The sequence below is a fragment of the Podarcis filfolensis genome, assembly GCF_964270895.1.
Source record: "Podarcis filfolensis genome assembly, chromosome: 13".
In the NCBI taxonomy this organism is placed as follows: domain Eukaryota; kingdom Metazoa; phylum Chordata; class Lepidosauria; order Squamata; family Lacertidae; genus Podarcis; species Podarcis filfolensis.
In genome coordinates this window covers 50,999,085-51,013,328 of record NC_139615.1, presented here as the reverse complement: position 1 = coordinate 51,013,328, position 14,244 = coordinate 50,999,085, and the positions used below count along the sequence as shown (strand labels likewise).

Below are 14,244 nucleotides of genomic sequence, written 5' to 3'. Positions count from 1 at the left end.
ACTCCCAGCCATCATGAACTCCCTTTCCTTTTAGTATTACTGTCCATGGGATCTCACCCAGCACTTCCCTAAGTTTTATGAAGTCGGCTTTCTTAAAGTCAATAGAAGGGAACAAAATAAAATAACAATCATCTAAAAATGCTAAATATATCTAATGACTGAGGAATCATTTTTTTGCTTGGTTTATTTGACAACCCAGATGCCAGACAATCCCTAGTGTAAACTAGAGAAGTTGCAAATCTGCTGTTATTTATACTGTTGGCCACTGTAATGGATCTCTTGTAACAGTCCCCTTTCATCAGCTGCACCCTTAGTCTATGTTTGGCCTCTATACTGGGGCATCTCCTTAGGACTGCTTTATCCTTTGCATCTCATTTTCTTGTAAATACCCTAGGCTCCACTGCCTAATTTTTTGTATATCACAGAATCTTTCTGTTTCTAAGCCATCATCCCATGCTGCATTGATAATATCATCATCCCACTATGCTTTCTGTTCATATTTCAGTGCTCTTTCAGCTTGGATAACGATCAGTTCTGTATTTCTTTTGGTAGGAAACCCTTCGGGGATAATGCACACAGTGCTGTGTTTTCTCCGATAGGCACGCCACTTTCCAAAAGCACCCAGAGATGTGAAGAGTGTTGAAGGAACCAGCAGGTGCAGAGCACCAGCCAAACCTTTTCCTCAAATGCATCAGCCAGTTTAGAATGTTGGCAAAGCACAGAGCTGGATTGCCATGTGAACCACTTTAGTCACGAGATGCAAACTTCCTCCTAGCCCTAACATTTGGATCCCCATTTTATTTCAGGATCTATGCATAACACTATTTCTAATGCTTATTTGTCTGATCTAGCAAAGGAGGGGCAAACATGAGCACAGCCTTCAACACATGGAACAAATCTGTATCATGATGTTCATACAGTCCCCATTGAATTGTTTGGATTCAGTTTTGATCCACATTCTCATTGGGTCACTCATGACTAGTTCAGTGCTAGATCAGGACCCGTGTGGAAGGAACTCTTAAAGGTAACTGGGTTCTAACACTGAGCTTGAGTGTGGCAGTCCTAGCACTATGCAATGTTTTTAAAGCTACAAGCTAGAAAGTAATTTGAAAACCCCAGCTAGGATGCTACAAAAGCAATTAATGCATTGATGGGCACCAGATATTTTGTTGGGGTAGAAGGCTGGAAATCTGGAAACCTGGTTTGGTGGACTGAGGACCTTTTGCCATTTGTCTGATTGCCTCTTTTTCAAAAGCAGAGCCATTTCTGGCTTGACATCCTTCAGATGCATAATTATGTTTGCTTGGTAATTTGCTTGGTTTAAACAAAGGTACAGGAAGCACATTCTTGTATGGAAGGCGGTACACTTTCATCTTTTCTCCCAGTCTGCCCATCTGTATCTTCAAGCTGGGAGATCTCTGCACAAGAATGGTGTCCTGGTGTTGTTTTTCATACGTCTCATGGCGGAAGCTATTCCATTCCAGCAACGTTGTCCTGTGGAGAATGTAATTCCAGACTAAACAAGAATACATTTTCACAGTGCAGGTTAGTGGCTGTCAACATTCCCTGGATCAGAAACACATGGAGCCCTTTAAAATTATCTTATACATTGTTTTAACCTTCACTTTCTTAGGCTATCCTTTCCTTTTTCCTTTCCTGTTACATTTTCTCTGAAAGACGGCAATGATGTTACTAGTACAACTCACCTTTGGCAAGCTTGTAACCTAATGGTGGGTTGCAGTCTTCCAGTTAAAGAATAAAAATGGCACAGCAGTTACAACTTGTGAGGAAAATGTAAATGGTACAGGACGGGGGTGGAGGCTAACATTTTGGGGCTAAGGGCTGCATTGACCCTCCAAGGTCCACATGTCCACATGTTAAAGTGAGTGTAATCAATAATTGTATGCATGTATGTGTAGACAGATTATACACACACACATAGAGAGAGAGAGAGAGAGAGAGAGAGAGAGGCCCCACACATATAATGGGTGTGTGTGTTGAGAGGTCACAAAAACTGCTCCGCATCACAGGATCAGAATACTGGGCCCATGAGAGTTGACAGATTTGGGATAGACAAATCTTTTGATTTCAAAGTATCTTTTGATCTTTTGATATCAAAGTATCACAAATGGGGTACCTATGGGAGCAGTCAGTTAAATAATGTTTTAACATATTATTATTATTATTATTATTATTAGTAGTAGTAGTAGTAGTAGTTGTATTCAAAATGGACAAAATTGAGGGGGGGGGGAGCCTTGGATGCAGTCAACAAATAAATATATGCTGCTGCTGCTGCTGCTGTTCTTGCTGTCATCTAAATAAAGAAACTTGGCAGGATTAGGAGGACCCAAAAAACCTTTTGGTATCATACACAGCAGGGGACCCCTGGGAGCAGTTTGTACTTTAAAAAAATTACATAACAACAAAACAACAACATCTTTTAATTGAAAATTTTTTAAGGCCCTTGGCATCATGGCTTCACAGCAGGAACCCATAGAAGCAATCAATTTTTTTAAAATGCTGTTACATGATGTGGGGGTGCCCATTGCTCAGAGCAGAGGGAAAATAATAGAGAAGACCATGATATAGAGCAGTTGCAGGCATTCTTCTATGAAACCCATTTCAGTCTGGGTTCTGGGACTGAATCAGCCTTGGTTACCCTGATGGATGACCTTTTATCAGGAGAGGGACAAGGGGAGTCAACCTGGCACAGTCACTCCGTGCCTTTGGATACAGTTGACCATGGCATCCCCCTGGACCAGCTTTGTGGGGGCACCATTTTTTGGTAGTTCCAATCCTACATGCAAGGTCAGTTCTTCAGTCCCCTGGCATCTGTGTTACAGGGTGGCACAGGGCACTATTTTGTCCCCAGTGCTATTTAACACCTATGGGAAGCTCTTGGGAGCTGTCACAAGGGACTTTGGAGCAAAGTGTCATTAATTATGCTGATGCAGGCTCTAGAGCAGTTTCTGGGTGCAGTAGTGGCTGGATGACGGCCAATATACTGCATTTAAACAAGGGGTAGGCAACCAAAGGCCCAGGGGCCGGATGCGGCCCAATCGCCTTCTCAATCCGGCCCGCAGACAGTCTGGGAATCAGCGTGTTTTTACATGAGTAGAATGTGTCCTTTTATTTAAAATGCATCTCTGGGTTATTTGTGGGGCATAGGAATGCATTCATCCCCCCCCCAAAAAAAATATAGTCCAGCCCACCACATGGTCTGAGGGATGGTGGACCAGCCCACAGCTGAAAAAGGTTGCTGACCCCTGATTTAAACCCTATCAAGATGAAGGCCCTCTGGGTGAGTTACCTGTTCTGGATGGAGGTGCATTCCCTCTGAAGGAACTGGTACTCAGTCTGGGGTGCTCGAGTCCTGGATCCATTTTTATTTTTATTTTGTCATGAGGCACATGTGGCCTCAGTGGCTTAGGAGTGCCCTTGAGCATCACCAGCAGGTAAAACAGCTACAGCTGCTCCGGAGCTAAGATTAGGTGGCCCCTGTTTTCCTGGCACTGGAGACCACAGGACTGGATTATTGCAATGTGCTCTATCTGGGGCTTCCCTTGGGCTTAGTCTGGAAGCTGCAGAAGCTGCAGCTGGCGCAAAATGCAGCGGCTAGGTTGTTGACACATTAGCCCTGCATAATGTCTCTGCTGAGAGAGCTGCCAATATACTACAAGAACAATTCAAGGTTTTGCTTATTTTCAGCATTTTAAACCCCAAGAACATGGAACCAGGTTAGCTATATCCCTGGTCAGCAACTGCACTTCTTTGATGGGGCACTGCTGAGAGTACCACATGCTTCAGGGCTGCTCTTAGCTTGTACCAGAAACTGGACATTTGATGTTGCAGCTCCAATACTCTGGAATCAATTGCAAAATTTGGCAGGTGCCCAGCATCTTGATGTTTACATGGCTACTAAAGATGCTTTCATTTAAGAAGGTCTTCTCTGAAACATGGCCCCAGTCATTGTCTATTAACTGCATAATTTTTGTTATTGTAGTACATTGCACAAATAGCTGCTTCCTGTCTCACCTATCTGATCTGACACAGGAGAACTCTATTTGCTAATTTTGATTCCAACTTTGCAAAAATTACTAAACATTGAAAGTCAGTGAAAGTGTGACCACCTATTTCCTTGGCTGCTTGTTTAGAGTTACCTGGCTCTTAACACTGGCTAATTAAGCAGGAGCTGTAGTCAAATGCATTAATTTGTTTTCATTTTAAAAAATCATTTAAGACTGTTTTCTGGGGAAAAGTCATTTCTCCTGCTTCTCCCCAGGAAAAAAGTAAATGATGCTTCACAAACAGCTTCATTCCTGGATGACTCATTAGTTTCTTCCTTCAGATCTTTGGAAAAAACTGAATCAATTGCTAAGAGAAGCAACACAAATTCTGCCAGGTTTATCATCACTAGAAAGATTAAACCATCTCTAAATTCTTAACTATAAAATCATAATGTTAAATTATCACTGAATGTTTAATGCCATGCATTAAGGTCCTGCACCACACCCTTTCCCTTCCTCACCCTCCCTAGTTGCTACTCAGTTTGATTTTAGTACAAAAAAGTTGAAATATACTGATAAACCCTAGGAAAAAACCACATCAAACCCACTGTATATCAAAAAATGTTATATCCATAAAGTAAGATAATGCTTAAAAAGTACAATAATGATGGGCTTATACCTCTCTTGCCGCCTTACTTCCATAGTCAGATCCTCCCAAAGCATAGAGAAACTTTCCTTCTTGGCAACATTTCTCTCTTCTACATCACAGTTAAGAATGTTGACTTGTAGCGTATCAGGGCTACTTAGCAAAGGAGTCCGCATTGCAAAAAATGTATTTTATCACAATGGATAATCCAAATGCTTTCTTGATTAAAGGCTCAACTTGCTTAATTTTTTGATCTCTGTTTTGTTATGTGAGTTCAGTTCGGATTACCACTGCTTAAGTATTTTGGTGCTCCTATTTTTATGTTCATGAATCACTTGGGGGATGATATGATGGATAAACTGGCAAGCAGAATCCTCTGAAGCATTTAGAATCTGTGCTGGATGCTAAAGTCTTTCAGTAACTTACTGAAAAGGGACATGACATGTGGTTCAGGACTACTTGACTGATGCCTACGTTTTTGCTGTGCAGTCTAGAGTTTTCAAAATCCAGACTACTTGGCAGGCATGAAAACAGGACAACCATGGTTAGCTGAATTAAGTTCTGGAGCAATGCTTTATGCAAGATAATTGCTTCCACATATAGCTCTGGTGGCAATAGTGCTTTATTTACTAAGCAGAATCAGTAATTGCTTCCTATAATTCAGACTATATACCATTATAGAAACCATTGCCCATAAAACATACAGCACAAAAACAGTCTATTAAACTTTATAAACAATAGAAACACACACTTCTCAAAATGGAATGGACTCCATTGGAAGGTGGTAGACTCTCTTTCCGTGAACGGTTTTAAAGCAGAAGTTGGAGGCTATCTGTCAGTTGTGATTCCTGCATTGCAGAGGTCCATAGAATCCTAGAATTGCAGAATTGGAAGGGATTCTGAGGATCATCTAGTCCAACCCCCTGCTAGATAAGGAACCTGTGATCCTCCAGATGATGCTGAACTACAACTCCCATCACCCCAGGCTACTGGCCAGGGGTATCAACTGAATTTTTTGGTCTAGTATACTGTATGTGGATTGGGTCCCCTGCTGCACTCAGAAATGGAGACATTTTTGTCATATGCAAATTTATACCATCTTTTGCAGGTGTGGTTGGAGTACCCAAAAACAAATCAGGGTCATTCAACGATATTAAGATGTCTGGCAGACAGAATATCAACATGTTAATCTTTCTCCATAATTGTAGTTCCATACTAGAAAAGGCATACCCTGTTTAATATCTGTCTGCTACCCAGCTGTTAAAGGCATAAGAGCACTTTGGAGCATGATCCGTGAAGAAATAAAGAAAATACTAAGAATATCATACAGTAAAAGGCCAGAGGCATCCCTTTTAGGAATTTTAAATGATGATATTCCGAAAGGGAAAACTAATTTTTTCTTATACACGACGTCTGCGGCAAGAATCCAAGGAATAGGAGTGTCTAAATGAATACCTTAAAAGCCAAGGTTTGAGGACAGAAATCTGGCTGAGTCTGGAATAACCTTGTGAAGTGAAAGGATAAGAAAGAGGGATTTATATCTAGATGCTAGGATAGAGGTGATAAGGAAAACAGGAGGATACAATGAGAGATAAAGGAGGTGCTGTGGGATTGGTGGAAGTCAATGTTTGTTTTTCTTTTTAGTGCTTATATTATTCACTTGTAAGATATGGATTTGGTGGTTTTTTTAATGTTGGTTTTTGTGTTTTGTGTATTGTTTTTTATTGTTTTTGTGTTGTTGTGTGGAAAATACTAATAATTTTTTTAAAAAATTATATATATATATATATATATATATATATATATATATATATATATTAAAGGCATAAGAGCCCTGCTCTCCTCCAGTGCCAACCGTAAACCATGCAAAGAAGTAAAGCTTCATGAGCTGTACTTGTAAATGAGTTATGCCTCTGGTCTTTCATCAGCTGATCTTAGGGCTGGCAGTACTCCAATAATACAAGACCAGGTGTAGTATTTCAGATGCAGGGGGGCAAATGTCATTTAAGATTTATAGCAATTTTGTTCAGCTGCTCATGCTGCGATAAGTTCAACATTTAAGTAGTTAAAAAGCAAGCATTGCTCCACTTGTTGTGGTTATTTATTAGCACATTTTTGTAAACCACTCTGAGAGATTGGGGGGGTGTTATTTTACAATCAAATGCTATAAAAATTTTATGAAATCAATAAAGTAAATAAATAACGCATATATTTTTTTCCTATGAAGACCTTCACAGGTGCGGGGTTATCAACCGCTACCCTAAATGGAGCAACTGCTGCTGACTTCAGTCAAGGAGGAGAAGAGTGGAAACAACACAATAAACTGAAATGCTAGAAATTCAGCAGTGGCAATTCATTGTTTGATGCCACGTTTCAAAAGTATCCTCTCAGTTAATAATGTATACCAATAACTCAGGAGTCTCTCAGTGAGGGTCCAATTCTGCACATACCTATAAATTCACCACTGCTACTTCCTTCCTTCCTTCCAGTCCTAGAGATTCCTTTTTCCTCCCCAAGCAGATATAGTCAAGATATAGTCTGTTGTGGCATCTACTGTAGGCCTGGGCAACTTGTGACCTGTTATTTACAGTGGCCAATTCAGGGGCAGCTCATCCTATTTCGCCACTTGAGGCAAAATGAGGCAAAGTGCCGCTTTGGCCTGCCGCTTCTGCCACCACCGCTATACCTGCTGCTCTGCCTGCCCTGCTGCCTCCACTGCTGGCATAGAAGTGGCGCCAATTTTGGGCGAGATCTTGTATGCTCTGCAAGATCTTGTGGGATTTTTAACATAATTGCAGCTGATACTGGCACTGCTTCAGTGCTGGCTGTGGGGCAAGCAGGGCACCCGGGAGCTGCTGCCTTAGGGGTTTCTATCACCTGGCAGCCGCCTCAGTCTACCTATTGGCAGACCCAGCTTTGGGTCCAGAAGAGAAATCTCCCGTGTTTGTTGCCTGGGACTACAAAAGCAGGTTTCTTGACTCCTACCTGGGCTGCATTTTGATTGACAGCACCCAAATTGTGCTGGCAGCAGCAACCTGCTACTGGATGTGATTGTGGGTGGGTAGAAGTTTGAATTTATTCTGCTCCTATATCTGCACAGCTCTGTCATCTAGCAAGTTAAGCAACCTTTTAATACTCTTATTATTGCCGATGAACTAAACTTTTGAATCCTTTTTTAAAAACAAACAATTAAAATATTCTGGAAGGTTCTCTGTGTTACCTAAGGGATACAGGCTGGAAAATAGGTCAAATACCACAAGTGTGACCAGACTGACCTTTCCATGAGTAAAGCTGACACACAGATGCTTCTAAGTTTAGACAGAGTGTTCTGTGTTTTCTTCTTGTATTATCCATATCATTCAGATTAATGTGATTTTTCTTTCACTTTATATATTATTATATTAGAACAGTCTGCCCTCTTCTGTTTTACAAAACATGTATTTGTGCTAGCTTGCTTGTATTTTTACTTTTATCCCTGTTTATCAGCTTGCAGTGCAATCCTGACCTAGACATGGCAGCAATTCAGACATGGGTAGTGGGATGGAGCCATCACTGCACAACCATGCTAAGGGAAATCTGACCAGCTGAATATCTGCCAGTCACACACCTGTAAAAATGCATAGCATTAGCCATTTTAAAGGGGGAAATGGCAAAGATAAAGCAAAATTAAAAATTACAATATTTTCATTTTTTCAAGTACTATTTTTTTAAAAACACCTCAGATTTTTTGGAGCTAAAATTCACTTCATCGGATGCATAATTCTTGGTAATTCCTGATAGCTTATGAAATAATGCATTTGCCAGCCTCTAAAATGCTCCTAGAGAATTGTTTCATTTCTGCTGTTAGCCTTGGCTAGTTGGCTACCCATTATCAAAGGATTGAAAGGATACCAGACCAGAGTAATGTACCCAACACCACAAAGTGAGCCAGTGACAGGAGGCTTTTACAGTTAAGTCTCCAGGTCCTCTGGTGTGCTTCTTTTCTAGAGGTATGAATACATGGAGGTTGTGGCCAATGGGCTCACTGGGAAGAAAATGTGCAGACAATATTCTACCCAAAGGGAGATGCAGCCTAAACGGTTTAGCTATTAGCACCACCAACTCCTCCTCACAAACCACGACCTCCTCTCATGGAGAAGACATGAACAGGAACTATAAGCATTTGTGGTGGACAAGGCGATCTATTGAAGGCTACAAGCCATGAGAGCTCTGCTCTGCCACACCAGCTAAAGGCAGCAATGCTTCTGAATGCCAGTTGATGGAAACCACTGGAAAGGAGAAGGCTGTTCTTGTGCTCAGATCCAGCTTGCAGGTTTCTCAGCCACTATGAGAACAGGGTGCTGAATGAGAGGGGCCATTGGTGTGATCTAGCAGGCTCCTCTCATGTTCTTAAGCATCAGAAACAAATGGCAAGAGCATGTATAAAGTTCACCTGCCTCACCAATGAAGAACACTCTGTATTTAATAAGGTTCAAAGTTGTCGCTCCATATAATGGGCTGCAACCCTTCATGTACAAAGCACACCCACTGAGGAAGAGAACAACTTGCTGCTTTGTATGGCGGCTTGTAGTCATTCCTTACAGATGAAACAGGTGGTGGTGTGTGGAAGGTTAGTGGGTTGTACATCATGCGTATAGCAATTGCCCACCCCGTAAGTAAATCAATAAAAACACTTAACCAAAGGAGGTTCTGTCCTCCCTCAACATAAAGCCTCCCCCCCAGCCTCCCCCCCCCCATAAATCCTGGCTACGCCCATGTTGCACATCCTCCTTTCTTTCACTAGGCTTGCTCAGGAGACTACCATGGTAGCAGAATATACCCTAAATGTGTTTTCTAAATTATTCCAATAAACGAATGCTTTTATTTGATTAATGGATTTGAGTAGCACTGTTTGGTTCAGCAGGTTTCTTCAGACTTCAGTTCATCTCCTGAAGAGCCTTGTTGAAGCTTTCTAGGGCATCCCTGAAAGACTTCAGCAAAGTGGCTCCAAGCTCATTGCCCGTTTCCTGTATTGCTGCGTCATATCCCCCAAAGATGGGCGTGGAGGCCTTTATGTCCTCTCTCTTCGCCTGCAGTAAAATCATGTTAAGTTCCTCGGCTATACTCTCATATTTTTGGTGATCAAATTTCGAAAGATCAGCTTCACCAATTGGGTAACTGATGTCATTTGCATAACAGTCTCTTGGGACTGGGAATTCAATGTATCTGAGTCTTGGAAAATCAATGAAAATGTTGAAAAGGCATTTAAGTGCTCGAGAAGATAGAGGATTTCCAAGAAATTTCAGCTCCTCTAGTTTCCGACAGGGGACCAACCCCAAAATCAGCATGTTTATGTGAGTGTCCTGAATGTTGCATTCCTCGAGGACGAGACTCTTCAGGGTGTAGGAGGAACGGTTCAGAAGTTTGAAGAAGGTGGATGGGTAAAGGTCAGCCACGTCATGGCCGCTGATATCAAGGACTTCCAGGGAGCCGGAATGAAGGCTGTTGGCTAAATAGGCCATGTCCACGTGGTTTAAAGAGCAGTTGGAAACATCCAGCACTTTCAGCGGGGTTTTCAGTGGGCTGGAAAGTTAAATATTAAAACAAAGTAAACAATTACATAATTCAGTTGCATTGGGTACTTAATTGGTTTATGAACGATGGGTGCAAGTGCATCATGATGGATGAATAACATATTGTTGGTTTCAGTGGGACTTGTTCACAGAAAAATAAGAGGAAGGATTATAGCCACGGTTGAGCATGGTTACAAAATTATGGACTTACTGGGTTGAAAGATATCTCCAAGCCTTTGACACTGAGCTAGGCTATGCTATACCTAAGCCACCCTTAATTGTTTAGTCAACAGATTAAAACGATAGGATCAAATCAAAATATCTCCTTCAAACAACAAGATAAACCAGTGGGGGGGGGGCAGTAAACCAGAACCAAGCTGCTGGGGGTGGGGTGGGAGACCTCCTTCTATGAATCGTGGCTCAGGTCAGGTACCCAAATGCCTTTGGGGGACCCTGATATTGAGAATAAGTAAAGACTATGTGTTTTGCGTATCCAAAGTATTTTGTAAATGACACACAGTACATTTTAGTGGCAGGAGACATATGCACAACTCTGGGTGGCCGAAGAGACGATTTCCGCCTATCTGGTGGTCTCTTACAAGATCCCACAGGAGGATGCAGGGCTCAGGTGGGCTGTCCACCTGGAAACTTAAAAGCCTCCATTGCCCATCAGCCGCGGTCACCAATTTCCTTCCCTTTTCTCCTGCAGTAATAGTGCTTCTCTGGACTCTTGGTCACTGGTTGTCAGGGCTGGAAAGGAATTTTACTCTCAACCAAAGTTGGCTCTGGATTGGGAGGTTCTTATCATTCCCTGATTTCCAGCGTCATTCTCCATTAAAAAAAAGAAAAAGGTAAAGGACCCCGGTCGTGAACGACTCTGGAGTTGCGGCGCTCATCTGCTTTACTTGCCGAGGGAGCCGACATTTGTCCAGAGACAGTTTTTCTGAGTCATGTGGCCAGCATGACTAAGCTGCTTCTGGCGAACCAGAGCAGCACACGGAAATGTCATTTACCTTCCCGCCGGAGCGGTATCCATTTATCTACTTGCACTTTGACGTGCTTTCGAACTGCTAGGTTGGCAGGAGCAGGGACCGAGCAACTGGAGCTCACCCCATCGCAGGGATTCGAACCGCCGACCTTCTGATAGGCAAGTCCTAGGCTCTGTGGTTTAGACCACAGCGCCACCCGCCCCTTGTTCTCCATTAGGTGTCTGTAATTGTATCACTACTTTGAGCAAAATGGCATTCAGCAGCAGTAGGTGGTGGGGAAGGCAATGCACAAGCCACGCCCCTAGCTTAGAAGGGCCCCAGCCTGGTGCCAGTTCTCCCCACCCCCAGTTGCCTAATGGGATCCCTGGTGCTTGGCTCGCACCACACTAAGATATAACATTGTTCAACTCCCAGGGGTGCGTGGCTGCATTGGGTGCTCCCCAAACAATTGAAATAACTTTCCAACAGCAAGGGTTGAGTAGAATGGGGTCTAGTCCTTGTGCCACTTCCCTCGCCACCACTGATTATTGTTGCTCCAGGGCATGCCTCTCTGCTCAGAGCAATTTGTTTCCAGAAAATGTGAGGGCAGTGTGCCCTGAAAGGTTGGTTAAAAATCTTTTAAACAAATTTAAAAATAATGTTAGAGCCTAAAACCACCAAGAATGGCACTGGCACCCACATTTGCAAATATTTCTTTTGCAGCAAAAAATACATCACGGAGGACTCCAGATGATCTCAGGTTCAATTCCTGAATCTCCAGTTAGATGGGATACAGGTAAGCAGAACTGTAAAAAGTCCTTCTTTTGGGACTTACTGCTAGACAGAGTAGACAATGCTAAATCAGATAAGCATCAGCATGACAATAAAAGAAAGCTTCATATGCTTTCCCTTTTTAATACGTTACATATTAGTCATAAATATTGTCTCAATTGTGTCACCAGCAAGATCTGGAGCACATTACCTGAGTAGTTTACGTATCCTTCCCGTGAGTGTGGAAAATGCTAGGCTCAGCTCAGTCAGTTGAGTCATCTGGCTTAACTTTTCTCCAATTCCTACAAGAATGGCCTCATCCTCTGGGGTGAACCTTCGTACATTGAACGTCCTAGCTGGGAGTGTGAGCGACGTCAGCTGAGGAAAGTGGACGTTATTAAAGAGCATGTGCAAATGTTCCATTTCCAGCCGAACATTGTGGACTATTTCGAATTTGAGCAGCAAAGAGGGATCTGTAAGCTTTATGATGTAGAAGAGCTTCCGCAGGGCTAGGTTGTCCACTCGGAAGGATGCACAGCGAATTTTTAGTGGGCAATGGCACCTCATAAGCAAGGCCTGGACAAGCAGCTCATAACTTCTTTCAGTAACAAAGACATCAGTAAGAACGTCAACTGAAATCTCAAACACATCTGGATTGAACTTCAGCCTTTGCATTTCAACAAGCAGATCGTAGCAGATCTTCGACAGCAGCTCTGTCCTGGCCCAGCGTCCCATTGTTTTCCTACAGTTGCAGAGCTGAACTTCAACATCCTTTAGGCCTGTTAAGTCCACCACTTTTAGTCTCTTTGCATATGGAGATGAACAATTCAGCACATAGTCTCTGAGGCCAGTTAGGCAGCTGGTCAAGCACACGGAGCAGGCTCTGCTACTGATGTCTTCCTGGTGGTCTATTGTCTTCCCCAACAGTTTTCCAATGTTAAGTTCCTTCAGTGGCCAGTTTGCCACCAAATCGTGAAGAACTTCCCCTTGTTCCTGTAAGTAACTTGCCTTAAAAAGAAGAGGGAAAAGGTTGTGTGCAACACTGCCAAGATTTCCTTTTATCAGCTCTGTGTTGGATACCAAAGCCCCAGCACTCAGGAACCGTAGAGAGTGCATTGCTGCCTTTTGATTCCTTCTGTTATACTGGATCTGTTCTAACAGAGGTTCTCTCTTGCTTGTCATTCTCTATTTTTAGCTGCAGCTGCTGCTGAGGGGCGTACGTGACATGTATTTGGAAGGTAAGAGGAGCAGTCATCTGCTGACCTGGTTACTATTTTGGTATCAGACACTTATTTGACACCTCTTTTTAATTGTCCAACTTTTATTAATTGACAAAGGCATAGCTGTGTTAGTCTGTGGCACTAAAAACAAAAGAGTATTGTCATACGTCATGGACCACAGAACAGAATGTAGTCTGAAGTTCATTGATATGATCTAGTGTGTTCAGTTGCAAATGATAAGTGGTAACAACTGATGTTTGTTTGTTTTCTAGGTCTGCCCTGTGGTACATAATTCACCTTGTTGATCTGTTTGTTTGTTTTCATTTTGTAGGGTGAGTATGGTAGTCTGAGAGATGCCTGATTAAAAATCCTGGGTTGTAATTTTTTTCTTTGATGAGTCTGAACAAATCGCAGCTGTGAACAATTTTGTGGTGTGTTCTGGGTGGAAGCTGGAAATATGGCAGTATGTGTATTGGTCAATAGGTTTCCTGTGTAAGGTGATGCTTATAGGTCTGCTATAAGCTTGCACAATAGGGTGCTGAATGAACCTCTTGGGTACACTGGGCATTGAAGTTTTGATGGAAATGCTCAAGTGTCTCTTGTCTGAGTCCAGATAATAGAGGTTGTGATACTGGAAAGTTACGTATCAGTTTCCTCTGTGCAGTCCAGCCTTCACCAACCTAGTTGGAAAGGTTGGCAAAAGTTGTTTGCTGTTGTTGTTGTTGTTGTTGTTGTTTTCATTACCTGTCCTTCACTATAAGGTCCCAGGGTGGGTTACAACAATTAACATTAATATATAAACACAATTATTACACAATACTATATTAAACATAACAAAGACAGATCCATAATGATAACTGGCCCTCCTTTGTCAGCCTAACTATTATGTAAGTATTGTTTCTGAAGCTGTGGGTGGCTTTTTTTGCAATACAAATTGCATACAGATGGCCTCATCCAGATTGGGACTGTACTGCAGGGGTGGGGGCAAAGGATTAAAGGTCCCTAAATCCCATCCTGAAGGTCCAATCTGGAGTGGGTCTGTGTGTTTGTGTGTAGCTTGGCCCTAAGAAGACAAACAGA

At 42.4% G+C, this 14,244-nt stretch overlaps 1 protein-coding gene across 2 annotated transcripts; it reads right to left on the bottom strand.

Annotated features, from left to right (window-relative positions):
* Positions 1 to 539: 539 nt before the first annotated feature.
* LRRC14B (leucine rich repeat containing 14B) lies at positions 540 to 13,212 on the bottom strand. 2 transcript variants are annotated; one of them, XM_083583116.1, is made up of 2 exons: positions 12,156 to 13,212; positions 540 to 1,494 (listed from the first exon to the last, which is right to left on the bottom strand). In XM_083583116.1, the coding sequence occupies exons 1-2, from the start codon at positions 13,124 to 13,126 to the stop codon at positions 1,140 to 1,142; spliced, it is 1,326 nt and encodes a 441-aa protein (XP_083439242.1). In that variant the 5' UTR covers positions 13,127 to 13,212; the 3' UTR covers positions 540 to 1,139. The 2 variants fall into 2 exon arrangements, with proteins under 2 accessions (XP_083439242.1, XP_083439241.1); XM_083583115.1 differs by lacking the exon at positions 540 to 1,494 and adding an exon at positions 5,258 to 10,215 and having other exon boundaries at positions 12,156 to 13,192.
* Positions 13,213 to 14,244: the final 1,032 nt, after the last annotated feature.